Source organism: Lycorma delicatula, chromosome 12 (assembly GCF_047948215.1).
Source record: "Lycorma delicatula isolate Av1 chromosome 12, ASM4794821v1, whole genome shotgun sequence".
NCBI classification, from domain to species: domain Eukaryota; kingdom Metazoa; phylum Arthropoda; class Insecta; order Hemiptera; family Fulgoridae; genus Lycorma; species Lycorma delicatula.
The window spans coordinates 2,951,515-2,974,742 of record NC_134466.1 but is presented as its reverse complement, the minus strand read 5'-3'; the positions used below and the strand labels follow the sequence as shown (position 1 = coordinate 2,974,742).

At 30.1% G+C, this 23,228-nt stretch overlaps 1 protein-coding gene across 15 annotated transcripts in view; it reads left to right on the top strand.

Annotated features, from left to right (window-relative positions):
* LOC142333395 (dynein axonemal heavy chain 12-like) overlaps nucleotides 1-23,228 on the top strand; it is a 124,127-nt gene that overhangs the window by 78,202 nt on the left and 22,697 nt on the right. For 3 of the 15 annotated variants that reach the window (XM_075380428.1, XM_075380429.1, XM_075380430.1), the window contains exon 1: nucleotides 18,930-19,082. The exons of 7 other annotated variants lie outside the window; for them this stretch is intronic. In XM_075380428.1, coding sequence (XP_075236543.1) covers nucleotides 18,948-19,082 — 135 coding nt within the window. In that variant the 5' untranslated portion in view covers nucleotides 18,930-18,947. Of the gene's footprint in view, nucleotides 1-17,276; nucleotides 17,402-18,928; nucleotides 19,176-23,228 lie in introns of those variants that run through there. 5 more of the 15 variants (XM_075380435.1, XM_075380440.1, XM_075380441.1 and 2 more) reach the window with 4 other exon arrangements.

The following is a 23,228-nucleotide window of genomic DNA, read 5'->3' as shown; positions in this document are numbered from 1 at the left end:
TTTCCGTAGGAATCTGTAACCGGTTTTATTTTCTTTAAAGAATAATTTCGCACCGTCTTGACAAAATTAATTTTACGTTTAATATTTCCAATCTTAGAGATTAGTTTGCTTAACGCGATCTCGTTAACGCTAAAATTACGTTTATTTATTTATTTTTTTCAGTGTCTGTATTCTTTTGTTTTACGAAAAGTGTAAGCGGTTGTTTTTTGATTATTATTCTGTCCTTACAATCTTTTTAAAATTAAGATTGTTTGTAGAAAAAAAATTTGGTCGATTTCCTTTCTACGTTCACGTATTAATGACTATTTTAGTAATACCGTTGAACTCATCTGTATTTTAACTTCCCGACTAAAATTCTGTCGATGCTGAAACAGCATAGCTATAAACAAATAGTATAACGATTTGGGTTTTGGGGCTTTTGTAGATGCTGAAGTTTGTAAGCGCTATTAGATAAAAAAACTCAAAATAGAAATTTCTGGAATTGTATGTTCGTAGCATACCTGTATTTTTATTAATTACTTCAGACAGACTCGACATAAACACTTGGAAAACGACTCAAAATGTTCTTTATGAGGTATTGATAGGATTACATTTTTGAAAAACAAAGTCGAGGGAGGGCTAGTTTTCGTTATTTTGAATTTTTATATAGCGATTGTAGAAAATTGAGATTTAGTAGAATGAAAGTACGTATTAAATAAGTTTTAAATCGATCGGTTTAACGGTAGGAATATTCAACATAATTTCTAATCGGATTTTGCCTCCTACCTAGTAAACGAAAACCAGTTTACAAAAAAACAATTGAAAGTTGCTACAAATAGTCGGTTGACTATAAATCGGTTGATTTTTCGTCTCCATTGGACAAGGGAGAATCAAACAATCCATTTTTTTCGAATTATTTATTAATATTGCATCAGATTGAACCAACCGATTGAAAAAAAATAATATTCATCGTTTTTTACTTGGGTTTTTTAATCCGTTTTACAGTCTTTATAGGGGATAATACTATTTCGCTATAAAAACATCTATATCTGTTTATAGTTTTCTTCGGGTCATTTTATCAAATAATATCGCAATACTAATTTTACGTAACATTTGCATTCTATTTCTGTTTAACGTACGAGAAAAGATAAAAGATTTACTGAAAGTGAACGCTGCATTTAGGGATGAAAACTTACTTAATCAGGTACGGTTACTTAATTCACAAAACCTCATTAAATCTATTCGGTAGAAGAGAGAGAGTGTTGAGTGTGTCTACGAGCGAATGTGTTTTACGATGTCGATAATTAGACGCAAAAATTATTTTACTATTTAATTTAATTGTTTTTTTTAAGGGCTCCTTTTTGCATTTTGTTACAGATATATTTATTGATCGGTCAACTTATACTGTACTTTTTAATGTTTGTGGTAGCTTTATATAATAAAATAATAACTAAGGTAATAAATTAATAGTTCAATTTAAAATATTTAATTAATCTATCCGTATACAATCTACCGATTAAAAAAAAAAAAAAAAAAAAAATGTGGCATATTTTATTGTAGTGTTTCTAATTCTGGTGTATATTATTATATTGTTTTTTGGGATAATATTTAGATTTCGAATAAAATAAAAAACAAACGTGTAATATTAAATCGATTTTATTACGAGACCGGTAAAGGATTTTGAAATTTCAAGGAACGATTTATTTAGGTTCAACGGCACAAAACAATCGCGTATTAGTTAAACAATCTGTAACCTATGAATTCGTTTCAAAATCAAAAGGCAAATTTATAAATTGACTACGTATATTTCGATAAATGGATTTGCGTTAGTGTAATTTGATACGGTAACGGCATTTTGAGTATAAGTAAACCAATTTCAAATTCTTCTACCTTTTTATTATTTTTTTCAAAATTAGACGTTCATAATTAAAATTAATAATTATTAATTTTAATTAAAGATTAAAAAACAGATAACAAACTAGAAAAGTTAGCTCTTATTCCGACTAATGAATATACAAGGATATTTTCACTAAACAATAATACTTATGCGATAAAAAGCAAACTTACTGTATTAGCGATAAAAATGGTAATTAAAAATTATTATGGAATAAACTGGAAACGGTGTTCATAATTTCCAAAATAATGGATCGTATTTGTTTTCCGATTTAATAAATCAAAAGGATATCTCGATGGTGTGTGACACGACTGAGTGTCGTCAGTACGAGGAAATCGTACGAATCAATAAATTAATACATACATTTACGTAATAAATATTTTCTAAATAAATAAAATCAAAATATTTTCGTATATTCTACTTACATTATTAAAGTCGTGTTTTGCCTGATATCCATTTATAAAATTTTATTTGTCGCTTATTAAAACATTTCATCACAAAACTTTCTTTCACCGCAGTATATCGCATTAATGAAGGAAATACGCTAATGAAAATTAAACATATTAAAAAAAACTTGCAATCCAAAAGCAGCATAATTCAAATTCTTATTTTACTTTATTTTAAATACATAAATTTTAATTTAATCATTTAAAGGCTGTTACAAAAAAAAAGAAAAAGATTAATTTTAAAATTAATGATTTATCTTTGCTAACTATATACAACTTAATTTTAGTTCTCTCTCTTTAGACAGCATTACGGGCTGATGAAAAAAAAAACTTATACGATGATTAATATTTTCATGCCTCACCCTCTAATCGACATGAACAGTGGGGGAGAGAGAGAGAGTGAGAGAGAGAGAGCGCGCGCGCAGCGGTCACGTACACTCCATTTGTTAAGTTTTTTTCTATAGTATCACTTGTCCTTGAAAGCATTACAAATACTAGCGTCTGTCTTTTTGTTTTAAACTATTGTCAGTTTTAACTGAATTCTTTTTTTTTTACCACAAGCGGCAGTGTAAATATAAAAAGAGTTTTATATAACATATATATAAATATATGTTAAAGTTTTACGGTTGTTTCATCAATTCCTTTATAGATAGATATACATAACTCTTGTACGAACAAATACAAAAAAAATTTCAATAAATAAAACTTTTTTTCAGGCTTAATAGGGAATATAGAATGAGAAATTAAATAGATTTCTGTCTTCACCAAAACACGAATATACATTTTATATACCGATTCAAAATGTTTATAATGATCGCCAAATGGTTATCTAATTAATAAACATCATTACTTTCATAGTAAATATTACTCTTAATTAGTAATATTATAGTAGCACATATTTTACATACATCACAGTCATTAGAAAAAATAGAAATAATATGTAAAACAATAAATTAATGTACGAGTTTTGCGCAAAATCCTTTAAAAAAAGAATGACAGAATATGAATCATCAAACTACAACGATCCAATGATGTTGCCAATGTGTTGTGTTTACCTTCAAACCGTTTGTAATCTTTGCAACGAATCTTACATGCGTAATAATGTAATAATAATATTGAATACGTAATAAATAATTTGATCAAACCGAGTAATAAACCCACCGGGTCGGTCTAGTGGTGAACGCGTCTTCCCAAGTACTCTCGACTTGGAAGTCGAGAGTTCAAGCGTTCAAATACTAGTAACGACAGTTAGTTACTTTTATACGGATTTAAATACTAGATCGTGGATACCGGTGTTTTTTGGTGGTTGGATTCGATTAACCACACTTCTCAGGAAAGGTTGAACTGAGACTGTACAAGACTACACTTCATTTACATTCATACATATCATCCTCTGAAGTATTATCTGAACGGTAATTCCCGGAGGCTAAATACGAAAAAGAAAAAACTACGTAATAAATAATTTGAACATCTGCCCGAATATTTGTACATCTGAGAAACGTACAATTCACAGAGCTAAACACTGTCGAAACAATTTTACCGAATGCATTTACGGAATTACTCTTGCACTTCTCAACGATAAATTTATCGATGATGATAAGACAACACTCGCCGATAACTTCTTATCTTGGTTATTATCTGTACTATAAAAATGTACAGAAAAACAGAACGGGAACGGAATATCGTTTCATCTGTAAGCACACAAAACACACATTGTGAAAGTTATTTTACGATTGCGTGCATTACATTTTACTTTGGTAATAAAGATGAAGATGATTTTGAGGCCGTTTCTTGAAAAAAAATTACGAACATTCTTACTATCAAGATAACATTCTACGTTATATCTGCGGATTTACAGCAAGACGAGTTGCAGTGCGAGAATTGTAGTTCTCAACTTGTACCGGACAACAAAAATCTTAGTTCGTTCACTAGTTTGGTAGACTTTATCGCTAAAGGTAGATCGATTAGGCTCATCAAGGCCTACAGAAGACCGTTTAGTTTACGTATAAGAGATTTCAGTTACACTGTCTAGAACAGCAACCGATGCGAGTGAACTCGAGCGTGTAACTCAACGACTACCTGAAAAAATAGGCGACTTATAAATTCATACTTTTCAAGGTAATCGATAATATAATTTTTTTAATCGAATACAATCATTTAGCTTAAGAAAAGATTATTACTGCTGTTATATAAAGTCTGAAAGCTTTATCTGTATTTAATTATTCATCTGTACTATCTTTACGTAGTATTCATCGGTATTCGATAAACTACAACGAAAAAGATTTGTGAAGTTATTTACACGGTAAACTACGGTAAGAATTTAATAAATTATTTAAGCGCTTATTTATACGAATAACTAATTCGACGTGAGGTCGACGGATAAATGAATTTAATTACCGGTTTTACTAAATATTTAAAACGTAAATATATTACACAAACGGAAGTTTAGAAACCGTACGAAAATTAATACTCGTAAATAACGGGATTCTAATAAAACCTGATCGGTTGTTGTCTGATTAGACGTAAGAGAACGGGGGAAACTATGTACAGGACCAGATTTACAATTCTCGGCCAGCAATCCATATATATACGGTATATATCAATGATTACAATAAAAATAGGGGAATAAGCAGAATCGGTGGAATAGATGAGGAAGCGGCGTGACATACAAAGCGCTATTATCGTAATTATAAAACGCTCACCTCACCTCGGAACAAAACAACGTAATTACTCGTAGTAATTTTGGCGGTTTTTTTAACAATGACATAATATTATGTAGGGACAGAGTCTGCTGTTCTCCGACGACGTATTACTCCGTAGTAACCTCCAGAAAAATCAACTCGCGCAGTGAAAACGAAACAATAATAACTCTTGGAATGTTTGTCGATCGGTGTTGAAGTTTAGGTACGTCTGAAACGCGCAAAAGAATTCCAAAATATGTTTTATTAACCGTCTAACAACTAATTTTATTCCTGTTTGTTCAGAGGAACGGCGATCAAAATCCGGCCATTTATCGAGCGATAACTTTCGATCAGAATTATTTTTAAATTTAAAAAATACCTTCTTTTAGATAAACAGAATGAGAAAATGACTTCGGTAAATAAATATTAGTTGCCTACTGTATTTTTTTTTATATATAGTTTCATTCTTTTCGTAATATCTGTTATTACGGAAACAATGAAACTATTTTTTTAAATTCTTTTAAAATAATAGCTATACTTACTGTTTAGGAAAGGTAGAATCTCAGTTACCAAGTATTGACTTAAGAGTCAAGTTGCTGTTGCGATCATAATAATGAAAAAGATTTTCTTACTCGGCTTATAAAGATGTTTTTTTTCTTATTAAAAGTAAATATAACCGACAGAAACAGCTATCACTATAATAACCGTCGGTAGCCAAAAGGTCAACGACCCGAAACATAAAAATCGGGTGATGAGAAAATTTTAATTATATTATTAACATTTTAAAATCCGTTCAAGTTTTACAAAGGCGTAAAGTCGAATCGGGTTAAAAAGAACACTAAAACGTAATTATTTTTCTTTGTTTAGTTTTCCTTTAATTTTTACGCGATTCAATAACGTAATGAAACCGCATAGGTAAGCAGAAAAACAACCAGAAAATAAAACATAACAACCTTGTTATTTTATCATCATTATGGGGCGAGTTTTTAAGCTTTAAAAACATTGGAAAATATGTACGGCGACACTCGACTGTTACAAAATGTAAAATTATAATAAACGATAATTAATTACTAATATAAAACAACGACAAAATTAATAACTAATAATGTTATTATTTATCGAAGTCTATTTAAACAAATTATACTTTTCTATTAAGTAGCGGTCACAATACACGGTTTTCTCTTTAGTCGGCAATTAAACGGAAACATTTTTAAACAAACGGCTGTATTACGTATCGATTAATAAAAAATTGTACCGTTAATGAAAATGGACAAACGTTTCCTATCGCTCGAATAAAGGAAATGATTTTAATAAACTTAAAGGGTGAAGTAATCCCGACCTCGATTCTATCTTACGAGATAAAATGTTTAATCCTTAGACTTTTTTTTTGTCTTCAGTCATTTGACTGGTTTGATGCAGCTCTCCAAGATTCCCTATCTAGTGCTAGTCGTTTCATTTCAGTATACCCTCTACATCCTACATCCCTAACAATTTGTTTTACATATTCATAAACGTGGCCTGCCTACACAATTTTTTCCTTCTACCTGTCTTTCCAATATTAAAGCTTTAGACTGTTTTTAGCTGATTTCGCTTTCGACTCGAATCGTCCTAAAACCAAATTACACTTAAAAGCTGCGATTTTAGATTTACATTATAATTATTACTTTAATAGTTTTTCTTTCGCGTTACGTATTTGGGTTTTTTTACTGTTTCCTAAAGATTTTTTTTTATTCCTAATAGCATTTACTAACTACGATGTATAATTATTTTATGTACTTGAAATAAATATAAGATATTTTTTTAATTTATACATATAAAACAGAACATTTTGCAGCCTTCCTGTTTTGCAAGTCCAAGTCGAGTTGTGTACGTTGTAAACTTCATTAATATCATTTATTCCTCGATCACAAAAAAAATTTACTATTCGCTCGTATCGACTGGATTAATGTTCATGAATTTCTAAATAACGTATCGTTTTGTGATTTTTTATTGCTCGGGATATCTGATCGACATTTTGAAAAGAAAAGAATACAAAGTGAAGGTATATTATAATAACGCAAAAAAATATGTACTACGTATGTGAAAAAGATGACGGTAGGAGAGTACAGTATAGACTTAATATCTTGTTCTATGACAAACTCTGTGTTATGTAACGGTAAGTAGATCTTTTTCACGTTAAATTTTCCGCATCGCGGCAAATAACAAATTCAAACTCCGCTTTTAATTAATTACCGTTTTTAATTTTTACGGTATTTTGTACATTAATAACACAAACGTTTTACGAAAGTAAATTTTTTCACGTTCTACTCTACCTCACGCGTATATATCGCAACACCTACTCTTACCTAAACCGGCGTCTTAATAGAAATAACAAATGCAAAGAAATCAATGATAAAATTCTAACAAGCGTCAGCTACAATTTTGTGGAACGTGTTTACCCTAACGCCTCCGATAAAGTTTCTCGAGTTTTCGCGCCATTTATATCAGAACGACATCGGGGTTTTTATCGTTACTCTGAAACAATTTGATGATAATCGTAAGAAAATACGGTTATAAAAAAAAAAATAATATCTCCACATCGTCTATCTAAAAAATGTAATTTACCGATTAGACATTTTTCCGCTAAAAGGAGAAAACTATAATCGGGAATTTCCTTTACAGAATAAAAAATTTAAGTTTAATGAAGAGAAGGCTTGAAAGTTTATTGAAAAATACATACGGGATTGAGAATTTAACTTTTAAAATGTATATTAGCTATTCTTATTATCAGAATTTTGTTTTTAACTAATAATCGATATCGAGTTTTAGTTAAGAACAGTGTACTACACTATTTTTATAACTTTCAAAGTAATCTTTCAGCTATTTTTAGAGTAGAGTTTTTAAGTAGAGTTAGCAATTTAGCAGTTTACTAAGTCACTGTGATCGCTATTATTCTGTCAGTTTGATACTCCTTAAAATTTGTTGAACGTAATAACAACTTGCTACTGCTACGCTTTCTTAATATGTTACTTCAGTTTCGTGTAAGAATTTGTGTGTGTGCGCGCGCGTGTGTGCATATTACCTCGGTTAAACTTTTAAGTGTGCACCTTTCTTTCTTTTTTTTTTGCTGTTTAGCCTCCGGTAACTACCGTTTAGATAATTCTTCAGAGGACATGTACGAGTGTGAATGAAGTGTAGTCTTGAACATTCTCAGTTCGACCGTACCCGAGATGTGTGGTTAATTGAAACCCGACCGCCAAAGAACACCGGTATCCACGATCTAGTATTCAAGTCCGTGTAAAAATAGCCGGCTTTACTAGGACTTGAACGCTGGAACTCTCGACTTCCAAATCTGCTGATTTGGGAAGACGCGTTCACCACTAGACCGACCCGGTGGGTCGATTTAAGTGTGCACCTAAATTCACATAAAGTTTGCAAGTCGCTAGATTTAATATATACTGTAAAAAGACGGTTTTAGTTATATCTTGAAATATAAAATTTCACTCTTCTGCGGAAGTACGAAAACGAGTAAGGTAAAGGACCTCGTTTGAAAAGTTACACGATGGAGACGCGATTAACACCGTATACGACCTCCTTTGCTTCCCTTACTTGTGTATTATATTAGGTTACTTTTGATACATTTGATCGGGGAAAGAAATTATACGTGCGGTTTAAATTTAACCGGTCCAAGCCAGAATCAAATACGCTACCTTTAAAATAACCGATACTTTTTAACGCTTAGCGTTATCGGTTAATGGATTTTTATAAATATCAATTAGCTTATAAAACGCTTCCTCGACTTATAAAAAATAAGAAAAAAGTCTTTTAATTTTTTTTTAAATAGCCATTTCTGACTAAAATAGCCGATGTTCGGAAAATGTTAGGTCTAAAAGCGCCTAAATTTGGCTAGGAAAACGAGAAAGATTAGTTAATAGGGCGTATTTCACACGAAAAATCAAGTAACCTTCAAATATCGGTAGAAAAGGGGTTTTCTTCTTTTTTCCTACTCCGATTAAATAAGAACCGCTATGAAAAGTACAAATTCAACAAAATACAGGATTGCGATCACAACATATTAAGATAGCCGCCGTATCGCTCGACCCGATTAAATAAAGTCAAGTTGCCGAATAATATGTATCGGGTCAGAAAAATATAATTAAAGAAACATCTCAGAAAATATTTTCTGTACTGCCGGCTTAATTTTGTTAACAGTTATGCGAGCACGTCTTAAAAACGAAACAGAATTATTATGAAACACACCCGAAACGATTTACCGATAAGTAATCTGACTGCACACCGAGAGCTCCATCGTCACTCCCCACTCTGCACAGTATTGATATAGTAATAAATAATATTGCGTTACGTCGATGATGTAATTCGTGGTATGTTTTCGATAACAACGGGGTTTGTTGAATTATTCTAGCCGTATTGCGACATCGACTAAACTGTTGGTTCCCAAACAATGTTGTTTCTGCGACCTTGACCGAAAACAAGCATTGGAAAAGGCAAGGAAGGAAATATAGTGGGTGAATACGGGCTGGGCAAAAGGAATGAAAGAGGGGACCGACTTATAGAGTTTTGCATGAAGTATAATTTAGTAATTGCCAACACCCGATTTAAAAATCATAATAGAAGAATATACACTTGGAAAAAGCCAGGCGATACTGCAATCAGATATAATCTATCTGATAAGATAGATTATATCATGGTTAAGCAAAGATTTAGAAATCAACTCGTGGACTGCAAAACTTACCCTGGAGCAGACATTGATAGCGACCATAATTTGGTGATAATGAAATGTAGATTGGGGTTTAAAAACCTGAAGAAAAGGTGTCAGATGAATCGGTGGAATTTAGAGAAGCTTGAGGAAGAGGAGGTAAAGAAGATTTTTGAGGAGGACATCGCAAGAGGTCTGAGTAAAAAAGATAAGGTAGAAAATGTATAAGAAGAATGGGAGAATGTTAAAAAGGAAATTCTTAAATCAGCAGAAGCAAACTTAGGCGGAATAAAGAGAACCGGTAGAAAACCTTGGGTTTCAGACGATATATTGCAGCTGATGTTTGAACGTAGAAAATATAAGCATGCTAGTGATGAAGAAAGTAAAAGGAACTATCGGCAATTAAGAAATGCTATAAACAGGAAGTGCAAACTGGCGAAAGAAGAGTGGATTAAAGAAAAGTGTTCAGAAGTGGAAAGAGAAATTGAAAAGAAACATTGCTAAAATAGACGGAGCATACAGGAAAGTTAAGGAAAATTTTGGGGTACATAAATTAAAATGTAATAATGTGTTAAACAAAGATGGTACACCTATATATAATACGAAAGGTAAAGTCTATAGATGGGTGGAATATATTGAAGAGTTATACGGAGGAAATGAATTAGAAAATGGTTTTATAGAGGAAGAAGAGGAAGTTGAGGAGGATGAAATGGGAGAAACAATACTGAGATCTGAATTTAAGAGAGCATTAAAAGATTTGAATGGCAGATAGGCTCCTGGAATAGACGGAATACCTATAGAATTACTGCGCAGTGCAGGTGAGGAAGCGATTGATAGATTATACAAACTGGTGTGTAATATTTATGAAAAAGGGGAATTTCCGTCAGACTTCCAAAAAAGTGTTATAGTAATGATACCAAAGAAAGCAGGGGCAGATAAATGTGAAGAATACAGAACAATTAGTTTAACTAGTCGTGCATCAAAAATCTTAACTAGAATTCTATACAGAAGAATTGAGAGGAGAGTGGAGGAAGTGTTAGGAGAAGACCAATTTGGTTTCAGGAAAAGTATAGGGACAAGGGAAGCAATTTTAGGCCTCAGATTAATAGTAGAAGGAAGATTAAAGAAAAACAAACCGACATACTTGGCGTTTATAGACCTAGAAAAGGCTAAAAAGATAACGTAGACTGGAATAAAATGTTCAGCATTTAAAAAAATATAGGGTTCAAATACAGAGATAGAAGAACAATTGCTAACATGTACAGGAACCAAACAGCAACAGTAGCAATTGAAGAACATAAGAAAGAAACCGTAATAAGAAAGGGAGTCCCATGACAACATGGGACTCCCCCATGGATCTTGCTGATGAGACTATTGACGATTCAGTTTTAGAAAATATTGAGGATAATATTCAGAATGCAAAATATATGATACTCGACAAGTGTAAAGATAACGTTTTAGATAATCGTCTACATAAAATATTCAATGAAATTGACAGTGCTAGTAGTGATGGATTCAGTAATGACAAATCATTAGTATTTGAACATGATATAAAAATTAATAATAATGATGTAAGTGATAGATTAGTGGAGTGTAATAAACAAAATATTAATGACGCTAAGAGATATACTTGTAATCATTGTGAAAAAACATTCCAAGTCAAAATATAATCTTAAGTATCATAATAATATTCATATCGAAAAAAAAAGTTACCATTGTACAATATGTCAAAAATCATTTTATCGGAGAGGTGATTTTAACAGACATTTTTCTTCTCATATCGCTGAAAAAAGATTTAAATGTAACACTTGTGGAAAATCTTTTAATAATAATCGTAATTTGCAGAGACACCTTCTAATTCATACAGGGAAGAAAAAAGTTACATGTAATATTTGTTTACAGTCTTTTAATAGGAGTAGTACTTTAAAGAAACACCTTGCAATTCATAATAGTGATAAAAAACATTCATGTAATATTTGCTTTAAATCTTTTAATCAGAATGGATTATTAAAGATACATCTTTCCACTCATACTCGTGAGAAAAAGTACTCGTGTAATATTTGCCTGAAATCTTTTGGTCAGAGGTGTACATTAAATACACATTTATCTACTCATGACAATGAGAAAAGTTTTTCATGTAGTATTTGCCTGAAACCTTTTAGTCGCTGTGATACTTTGAAAAGACACCTCTCTATTCACACTGGTGAGAAAAAATTCTCATGTAATTTTTGTCAAATGTCATTTTTTGAAAATTATCGATTAAAAATACATCTTTCTGTTCATACTGGTCAGAAAAGATTTACATGTGATTTTTGTGATAAGTCTTTTAATAGAAAAGATAGATTTTTAAAACATATTGATTTTCATAATGAAGAAACGAATTGTGTAAAATTGTTTTCATAAGATTGTATACATATAATTCACCCAAGATTAAGATATGATGCATGATTTAAAATTAGTTATATTTTTTTATTTTAAATAAATTTTCGTATGAAATTAGTGTTTTATTTATATATAAGTCATTCATCTTGTTTCTACGAGTTATTTATTAAATTTATTTCTACTCTAATACATACAAATTCTGTTCAAAAACTAGCTGTAGGCCAAGGAAAAAATAATTTCCTTAACCCAGTCTTCCATTGCTGGAAGTTCTCCTTTGGTAACGTTGTTAATTGTGCTGTCACGTTTACTTTTGTCCTCTCAGCCCTCAAATTGGAACACTTTCATAGGGTTCTTTACCTTGGGGAAGAATCAGAAATCATATTTGAAAAGTAAGGAGCCCACAAAACCGAAAGAAATTTTTGCTTGGCAAAGAAATCATGAATTGGACACTAGGAATGGAGAGAAGCATTGTCATGATGTGACAACCTAAAGTCCAGTTTCTTACAATGAATTGTATCTTAGTTTTACAAATAAATCTTAGTTTTAATGCTATTTCACTAATATTTTAATGTCCAAGAAGGAGCCTCGTGTTATTATTTTGACTCAGGTGATGATAACGGAATAGCGTTTTTCGCCCCCCCCCCCCCAAAAAAAAGAGTTCTGCATTAGATTATGAAGTAGCCATTGTTGTTAATACATAATGTGATGTGTATTCATAAAGTAATGGGAACATAAATTTTTGTTTGTACATCATATTACATTGTATGTAATGTTCTGAGAATGTTTTTGATTTTATGAAAATATTTATTTTTTTATTAAATACTCATTTAACACTATAATGATATGACCTTTTAATTAATTTCTATGATAAACCTTTTTTAATTTTATAATTATCTTTATTTCTGATTTTACGAATTTACTCTTGCAAAAAGTCAACCCAGGTAATCTGTGTTTTTCTGTGTGTGTTTGTGTATATATATATTCGCACTTCTACAGTCTATATAAATTATATATTAATGTACTTGAAAATCTTCTAGAACAACTCTGACAGTTGGTAACAAATAAAAGCCATTTAATAATAACTTGTCTTCTTCTTAAAAAGAAAAAAACATGTTCTAAATGAAAATTAATGACAAACACATAAATATGAATTACTCTATTTTGCGGTTTAAAAATGCTATTGAATAGGTTAGAACCCCAAATAGATCACAAAATAGGAAGTATCAAGGACGTTTTTGAAAGGGACAATCATTTCTGGAACAGATACAAAGTTTCTAGTTGATGTAAAATACTTCTTTTTTTCCTGTTTAGCCTCCGGGAATTACTGTTCAAGTATAACTTCAGAAGATGAATCAGGATAATATATATGAGTGTAGTTTTTTACTGTCTCAGTTCGACCATTCCTGAGATGTGTGGTTAATTGAAACCCAACCTTCAAAGAACACCTGTATCCACAATCTAGTATTCAAATCCATATAAAAATAACTGACTTTACTAGGACTTGAATGCTGATCTAAAATACTATATATCCAGGAACAAACCTATCTTTTATCAAGTTTCAGAAAACAGAGTGACGACTCCTTTTCAAACTTTTGAGAGAATACAGGGTTGACTGGAAAACTTTAAATCACATTAAACTCACAATCATAGTCTAAATTTAAATTTATGGAAAAAATAAGCAAATCTTTTCTAGCCACAACAAAGTTGAAACAATATGATGCACTGTCATTGATCCTCTTTAATTTGGTTTTGGTAGATGAATGATATGGGTTCAGGAATCGAATCCAAAAACTGAAATGTCAAAATAAGATGCCTAGTCCTTTTGATAACCCGGCTGTTTTACTTGAAACAAAGAAACATACAGTTAATAAAGATAACCCAAAAAAACAGGCCTACAGGTATACTTTTCCAAGTTGAAAATCAAGTTGAACATCAACTCATTAACAATAACGACAATAGAGATTAAATACAGAATGATAAATGTCACAAACTAATTTTAGTAACCAGGAGAGATTATAAGCAGAATAGATAAATCATCAATTGAAAATAGAATATTAAAACTGAAGAAGTCTAGATTTATCACCAAAAAAAATCTAAAATAAGAAAAATCTCTCTAAGATCACAAAATTAAGATGTATGCAACTGTACCAATACCAGTAATCGTATATGGCACTGAAACATTGCACCTAACTGACCTTGAATAATTGTTCAAGATCAAAAGAGGATTACTGAGGAAAATCGATGGTCCATAAGAACTGAAAAAAGGTACAGACTGAAATCTAACAAGAATATTACTGATATCAAGAAACAGGGATGAAGAAAAGAAGGTTAAATTTCTTGGAGCATACAATTGGGATCAATCCAAATAGATTAAATAAGTAATGAGCTATGGAACGTAAATTACAAATCAAATTACCTGAAACAGATTGAAGGTGACTTTCAAAGGATAGGCTTGAAAGAAGAGGACTGTTGTGATTGAGATAATATCTGAAGAATAATTTACAGTATAAAAGTTCTTGTGGCAGAAGAAAGAAAAACAGGAAGAAAATGGACAGATGAGCAAAAACAAATCCAAGCCAAAAAAATGAGAAATGTATATATGTGATACTTGTGTGGTCCTAAGTTTGTCTTTTTACGTAAAAAAAAATTATCTTCGTAGTCTTGCTGGATGGTGAGTCATCATATGACAAGGAGTCATTACTATGATGTTACTAAAAGGCTTCGTGTAGAAAAATTGTGCCTTTCAACTTGATACAAAATTTAGAAATTCTTTGTCATCCTTTTTACTCTTTGTACTGATATTATTATATGTAGTTCACCAGTCTGTAGCAGTTCTTTCAATTTCACACAAGTCTTTTTTTATTTCTTACTTATTTAAGTCAGCTGGTAAGAATTCATGTCAAAAAAATTTTTATTCCTTTTTTTATTAATGAAACTTGCTGCTTCCACATTAAAAATTTGGGAGCTTCATCGTCAGCATAGACTACATTCTTTTTTTTTAACTTAAAACTCCTCCAGTATTTTCCTAATAATTTAAATGTTCCATGTTCTTTAAGAATGTTGTCATAATTTGGTGTTAGAATATTCTCTTATGCGACGTAAAATCTTTCTATTCTGCCAAATACATAGGTAGTATAAAACTTTATCCACATAAAGGGAAAATTTATTAAATTTAATTAAAAGCTACACTTTGTTGATATAATCAAGTAAAAAATCTGTAACAGTTGAATTCTTTTTCTGACTCAAAGTGGCATCTGAGAAGAATTTCAGTTTCGTTGTAGTAGAAATACTTTTTGCTCTGAAAAAAGTAAGTGAACATTTTTAAATTGCAATGAAAAATTAGTAATTGAAAAAAAAAGTAGTGTTTGGAAAGTAGCAGAATATTTTATGACTGGTAAAACATGGTTGAATTATTACAAAAGAAATTTTTTTTAAATATTCATGATATAAATTGTAGGTGTAATATGTAAGACAGAAAATTCCTTTTCTAAGCCATTTCTTAAAAAAAGGGCCCTTGATGTTTTTAAGGAAAAGTGACTTCAAAGAAAAATACTGAAATAGGCATTTTATTTCTTTTAAAACAATGTCAAAGAGAAGCAACTGCAGTAAAAATGTAAATTAATGGGTTAATTACACACCAAAATTGTCAGAATACTTATCTGGAAATGTTTTTAATGCAGACAAAACAAATGCTTTTATTGGAAAAAAGCATTATTGCATTCAAAAAGTTTAACTTATATTAAGCAAAACAGTGCAGTATATAAAATAAGTTTTATTGTCATAAAAGGTTTTAACAAAAATATTTTTCAAAAAATACAAAAACATCTTGCAGCATAAGATTTTGTGAAAAAAAATATTCTTCAGAAAAGAGAATGGATTGACAAAGCATGTAGGTCATCACAAAAAGTATTGTTGGTAATTGCTTCAGAAAAACAGAAGTCTGTAAGGAGACAGAGCTACCTGAATCAAAATCAGCTACATGATGACTTAAGAATTTGAAAGTTATTTTAATTCACACAATAGTTTTTAAGATATTCAATGTAAAACTCAAAATTCGGTGTCAAAAAACAAGGTTTTTTTTTAGGTTTGTAGAACAATAGCTTTGTTAAATGACTAATAAATGCGGAATATTTAGTAACAAACCAGAAAATTTAATTCTGAGAAAATTAATATAAATACACCCAATAAAAACTTTTAAAAATTTATTTTTTATTGATGTAAAATAGACAGAACATCATATTATATTCTTTCTGTACTTAAAAACCATTTATTTTAAAAACCAAAAAAGTTAATTACTGAAAATAATTTTAAAAGAAACTCAAACTTTATAAAACAATATTTTATCTATGTATAATCAATAATTTACAGAGGTAAAATGAATAAATACATAAAAACTAAGTTGGAATGTACGGGAATGTGTACTGGAATGCATGGGAAAGCTGGTCAACAATGAAAATTGTGTACTTTGTTTGGATCTGTTGTCATAAATTATCATACAGATTAAAGAAGTGTAGTTTTATCCTATCATAGTGTAAAACCACTACGATGGCCATTTCAATTTTCTAACAAGGAATATGCCAATGTAAGTTTTGTTTATGGATTTTCTAATGGAAATTAGAAGCTGCTCAACATGAATATTAGGAGAGATTTCCTGAAAGGGAAATTCCAAATATGAAAACCGTTTCTTCAGTATATAAGCATTTGATCTTCTCCATTATCTCTCACCACTGAATTTAATCATGCACATAACTAAGTTTTCATTAAAATTAGAACTCCATTTTAAGTATACATCGAATATTAAGCTAATTATTTAAAAATTTATCATATAATAAATATTATTTTTAAAATAATATTAACAAAAAACGTAAAATAATTAGCTTAATATTTATCTTAGAAAAAGCTTTGGTAAAATGTACTTCCAATAAAACTGTATGTATTGTTATCTAACGTACTGATGTATAGTTAAATGGAGAATAGATTTCATGAAAGCATTATTAGTTCAAGTGCATGATTTAATTCGGTAATGACAAATAACAGAGAATCGGTGTGGCAAAATTGACAGTAAAATTCTAAATGCAGGATTGCACTGAGAACTTGCGGTGCTATTCAGTTATTCTGATATGATTAATGTTGCTTGAATATCTGTTGTTAATATGTTAAACTGATAAAAGAGTAATTTAAATATAAAAAAATTAAAGCAATTTTGGAGTCTCTTCATTACAGTACAGCAGCTATAACGGAGCTTGTTCAATCAGGATAGAAAGATTTGGATAACGTTGCAAGAAGAAAGGTCAAACGCGCTGACCAAACCGTTAGAAGCAAAGTACGTACTAAAATTTATGTTTTTTAAGCAAAGAATTGTAAAAAAATTATGTAAAATTTCCAGGTTTTTATATTTATGAATATATCTTTGCTTAAAATTATTTTGAGAGAGATATATTTATGTTTTTAACATAAATATATCTCTATATTATCTCATATTATATCTCTTTTAGTAACTATGTATAGAAAATTGGCCTCTTTCCTAAATAGCAGTAAGGATAAAAATAAATCTTTCAAAACAGCAGACACTTTAATATTAATTTATGAAGACAAAGACTAAAATTTAGGATACAAGAACTGTGTAAAAGAAAGAAAGAAGATAGAATTAATGGGAATTTGACAATTTTAAGTAAGGGAGACCAATATTGCTAGATAATTTGGTTCTAAAATAGATTAATTAGATACAAATTTTAGTTAAATGTCATTGAAGAATAGGCTCAATCAGGAAACTTCAGTAACCTCAGGATTTCAATTTTAAATATATTCAGAAAAATATTAATTGAGAAAGAAAAATAAACACCTTTTTGTTTAAATTTTAACATAATTAATATGGGTAATGTAGTTAAATTTTTGTTACCTCACTTTATTGAGATTATATTTTATTTAACACTAGTAAGCATGACTAGCCTGAGTAGGGAGTAAAAGTAGAAAGAGTACATCTAAGTCAACCATTCATTTCAGAGCTTTCTGGGACGATTGGTTTGGCTTTTTATTAATAGAGGTAGATATATATATATATATCATTAAAAAATAAAGAATACCAGGGCATGTTTTACGAATGGAAATAAATAATTACTCCATGTTCATATAAACATAGATTAGTCAGGAATTATTTGAATATGGAATTTACAAACCAATGGATATATCACCAATGACCTATTATTTGTAGGGTCAAACTAAATCGTTATTATATGAAGAAAATTATAACAGATTTAGTGACTAAATTCTCAACAATGAAATTATATGAATCAGTTTGGAATACTATGTGGTTCTAAAAGTAGAAGCGAGAACGTAACAATTTTCAGTCATTTAAAAGAAACATATTTTTTAATGAAATGGTAGTCATGATGGAACGGAACGTTGAATTAAAAGATGTTAAAAATATAATCTTAATCAAATTTTTTGTTTCGTCATAATTAAAAAAAAAGTAATAATGACTTCTCGATTAATAATATAATGCCAAAATTCTTACGAATTTTACTATTCAAGAACAAAGAAAATGAACGGCTTAGTCCCAAGTTGTACTAATTACATTGGATATCAGCTGATATTTATTTATTATCATTACCAACATGACAAAGCTGTAATACTATCGAAGACAATTTTTTTGTTGAGATATTTAATTTCAGATTAGTTCTTATTACAGTTATATTTATTTTAGGATAGTAAGTCTATATATTAATATAACCTCAACTAGTATTTCCTTGTTTTTTCCTGAAAAATGTATTTTTTTCTTTGAAGGTTTGAAATTTTAAATATTTTTTTGAATATTAGAAAACATTTTTCAGAGATTTATACCATTTTGTTATGAAACATTTATAGAAATAATGTTGATAATGGATAAGAAAGCATTGTGTCGTTTCTTCCCGTGCGTTGCTGGTATCTGTTGTGACTTTAGGCAGTTGTCAGAGGGTACTTTGTTAAGTTGTTATAAAGTGAGTTTTAACAAATTTTCGCAAAGAGTAAGTTGATGTGTTTTGTATCATTAGACTTTGATTAGTTAATTTTTCACCTTAAAACATTTTGTAAACGACTGTCGGTCATCAAATTTTCAAGTTAGTGAGTTCAGAACTATTGACCAAAGATGATTTTTGAAAGCCTCGTATTGTTAAAAAAATAATGTAGGCTGATGAAAATAATTTTACTTGGAAATATTTTTGTAAATCTAACCCAACTATGGTTTTTTTTCAGTGGTTAACATTAATGTATTATGCGTTGTGCTTCTTATTATTGTACTTATTCGATTAATTTACAATGGTTTTGTTTCATTTCAAACTTTGTTTTATTAAATTTATTTTGTTGATTGTTTGTGGGGATAATGTTTTATAAAGCTGGTTCAGCGAATAATTCAAGTGAAATGTTAGCAAACCCAAAGTGTTCAGATAAATTCACGAAACATATATTCTCAACTTAATGAAAACAGTATAACTAACATAACACATTTAATATATTGTTTCCACTCATTTTTTAACAAATTAATTCACTTAATATCATGTCGAATTGAAGCATTACACATATTACAAGCAAAGAGCTGGATGCTAAACAGTTAAAAATGAATTGAAATTATCATTATAATCTCAGAAAGGATTAAAAATATTTCATAGAATTTAAAACTGAAAACTGTTTCAGTTGTTAAGTCTTCAGTTAATTAAGGAATAAGTAGAGGGAAAAATTTATAATTATATTTTAATCATCAAAAAAAATTTAGCTTAAAATCATTAAACCATTGAAACTTGCAAATCAGATTGCCTGCCATTATCTAATGCATACCACTCGAGTAGATAAAAAAAAGAACCTTAAACTAAAGAAATATTCCTATCATAAAATGTAAAGGATGGGATATTATTTTGTATATCACGATTGTAAACTTTCACAATAAGATTTTTAATGTTACTTTGGCTAGATTTAGGAAATTGGTTTCTGTCACTAGAAGTGCCAAAGATGAAATTAAATTTAGTCAAAAGAGTGGGCTTTATAAGGTGCTGTAAATTCAGTAAAGGATACATGGTCGAACTGAAAGAAATATATAAAGTAGAATTTGCTCATAAATACTGAAAACCAGATCAGTTGACTGTAGCTCTACATTTATTTGAAACTATTATAAAATTTGTTAGAAACTAGTTAAAAAATGTATGCAAATAAACAATTGTGAAATATACTTTATCAATAATAATGTGTAATTAGTCATAGGGTAATTGTTTACAATTACAGTTTCACCTCCAGTTTTGACGAAATTTGGAATATATATTATTTAGAACCAAGTTATTCGTTACAATTGAGATTTTTCATCAACTCCTTTCTCACAAGTTACATCCCTCTAAATTACACAGTACCCTCCAAATATTTTGTAATTTAACAGTGCATAACTGTAAAATACATTGTTTTACAAAGTAAATAACTTGAAAATTCAATTGATAGGTTAGGTTAGGTGATTCTGTGTACTGAACTTTGTACAATATAAACATAACCCTAATGCTTGCATTGCTCATCAACTTCATCTAATTAACCTTAAATATTAAATTGACCAATTCTTACGTCGAGTTCATAATTATATATCACAAACATTATTTAATCGAAAATAATGTATTTTGTACAAATTTAATGTCACTAACTCAACCTTGACCTAAACCTAACTAAACTCAGTTGAATTTCACTTAAACCAAGTTACTTACTCTGTAAATAATATATATTGCTGGTGCATTCCATTTTAATTCAACAAATGATCAATGCATCACTATTTTTGATTATATTTGGTATATAACTAACCTACCTTGTAGTGGCCAAAAAATATTTTTTATTAGTTTTCAGGCTATCAAATTGTGTTTGTAAAATGGCATAAGGGTTCTTGCTACCCCAAATATGACAATTATGATGAACGCAGTTAACACCACTGAACAAATACACATACATCACTTTATTTCTGTGTTGTGCAGCGGTAATACATGCATGAGTTGCACAGAGAGAATATCATCAAAGATTTTGGATTGGTAGGATTTCCAGCCACAGAAAATTTGCTTGAATGTTTTTGTGCTTATATACCACTTCATCACTGCCTTAATATTACTTCATATACTGCTGCATAGCAAGAACCATATTCTGTTAGTGAAGAAGAAATCTTAATTCAACACATTGAACGTAACCTGGGCATGTGTACCAGAAGAATCCTAGTTCTCCAACTAGCAAGTGTGTTCCTGCAATTTTTAAAAATTAGTTGTTTTTTATAATTTTTTACATTATTGATAAATTCTCATTTTAACTTTGTAAATGCAAATTCTTTTGTGCTTAATTTGCAGATGAAATTGTGTTCATCATTAGAGTAAAATATTATGACTAATGCATTTAAAAAAAAAAATTATTGATTTACTGTTGATGGTGCATTATACAAACTTTTCCCTAATCTTTTCAAGGAGTACCAGTTAATTTTGAGGAGTACCAAGTAGAGAGTTAATTTTATACAGTTCATTCATTTGAATGTGGTTGTGTTCAAATCTTTTATTTATATTGAATCTAGAGTAGGGAGGTCTTATGTTTTTGTACTGTTTTTGATTTTTTGGTTTCCCTTGTTGGAAAAGAGAAATTATTAAAGAGGTAGTTGGTTGAAAACATACAGTATTTATACATATAAAAAAAGCAAATCAATTTTAGTATTTAAAGGAAGATAATAGTACAAAGGCTTAGTTTATTTTAGTTCTTTTAGAACATATTATTCATTAGATCAGTAGTTATGATGATATGGATTCATTCATTTATTAGATGTTTCCATAGAGTGAGATAAGAGAAAATGGTTGTCAGATATGAAAAAACCACCCTTCTACCCAAAAATATCTCAATCTAATTAAAAGTGTTCCATTGTTTGCATATGGATGATAGTAACAAAGTTGATGCCATATTATATTTGTTTGTTAGAAATTACAGTATGAAGAACAAGCAGGTTGTCGGTTCATTGATGTCTATTAGTGCTTTAAATGATGATGAACTGAACATAATGATTGCCAACTGCCACTGAGGGGAAGCTCGGTCTGATTCCAATGAACGAGCTGGCTTTGCTGGAGATCAGCTCCTGCACTCACAACCCTTCTCTAGGACTACCTTTGTTTTCTGTAGAAGCTTTGTTTTCCCGACTATTTTTTTTATTAAAAATTTACCTCTTAATATAACAGGTTTTTCAAAAAGAATACAACCCTTAGATTAAGATAGAAGTCACACTTAGGTAAATTTTATTTCTCCCTACTTGTCAGTTGGCAACTATGTACTCAAGTTAACAGCTTGTAAAACTGTTGTAACATACTTATTATGCACAAGTGCTTTACCGTATAAATTCATCTATTGTGTTAAAGACTTATCGTGTTTAATATTGAGACTTATTGCACATATAAATCTTATAGACGAGTAAAAGGCGAGTTTCGGATAGAATTTTCCAATTCTCAGTTCTTAATAAGGTATTGCGTTCAATTAATAAATTTTGTGAGACTGGGAAGTGTACACAATTGGCAAAGCACAGGACGACTGTTACTGTTAAGGTAGAAGTTCTGGAGGATGTGAAAGAATGTTGTCTGACTTGCTTGCCCACTATGTCGCTCAGAAAGTTATCTTCAGGCTGTGCTTTCACTATCTACTGCTTTCAGGGCTACTAAAAAACTCGTGACAAAGGGTTATTGTATCTGTGTTGTTCAAGAACTGAAAGAAAGTAGACCGTGGAAATTGTTTACAGTTTTGTTCTTTTGTTGATGACAACTGTATTGAAATTTTGGATCGTGTTTATTTCAGTAATGAGGCATGGTTTCCCTCAGATAGCTACATTAAAGCCAAAACCTCCGGATATGTAGCGCTGAAAATCTTCACTCGTTTCATGGGTTACCATAACACACATGTTACACGTATGTAAAATTGGTGTTTGGTGTGCGATCTTGTGGCATCGTGTTATATAACCCTTTATTTTTTGACAATCTGTAGACGGTATGGTTTATTGCAACTTAATTTCCATCAGATTTACATGAATGAGAATATTGGTTGTAGCAGGGTAACGCAACGTGTCATACTGCTAATGAAATGACGGATATTTTTTAACGCTTGATAATTTTTTGGCCATAGTTTGATATCAAAAGTGT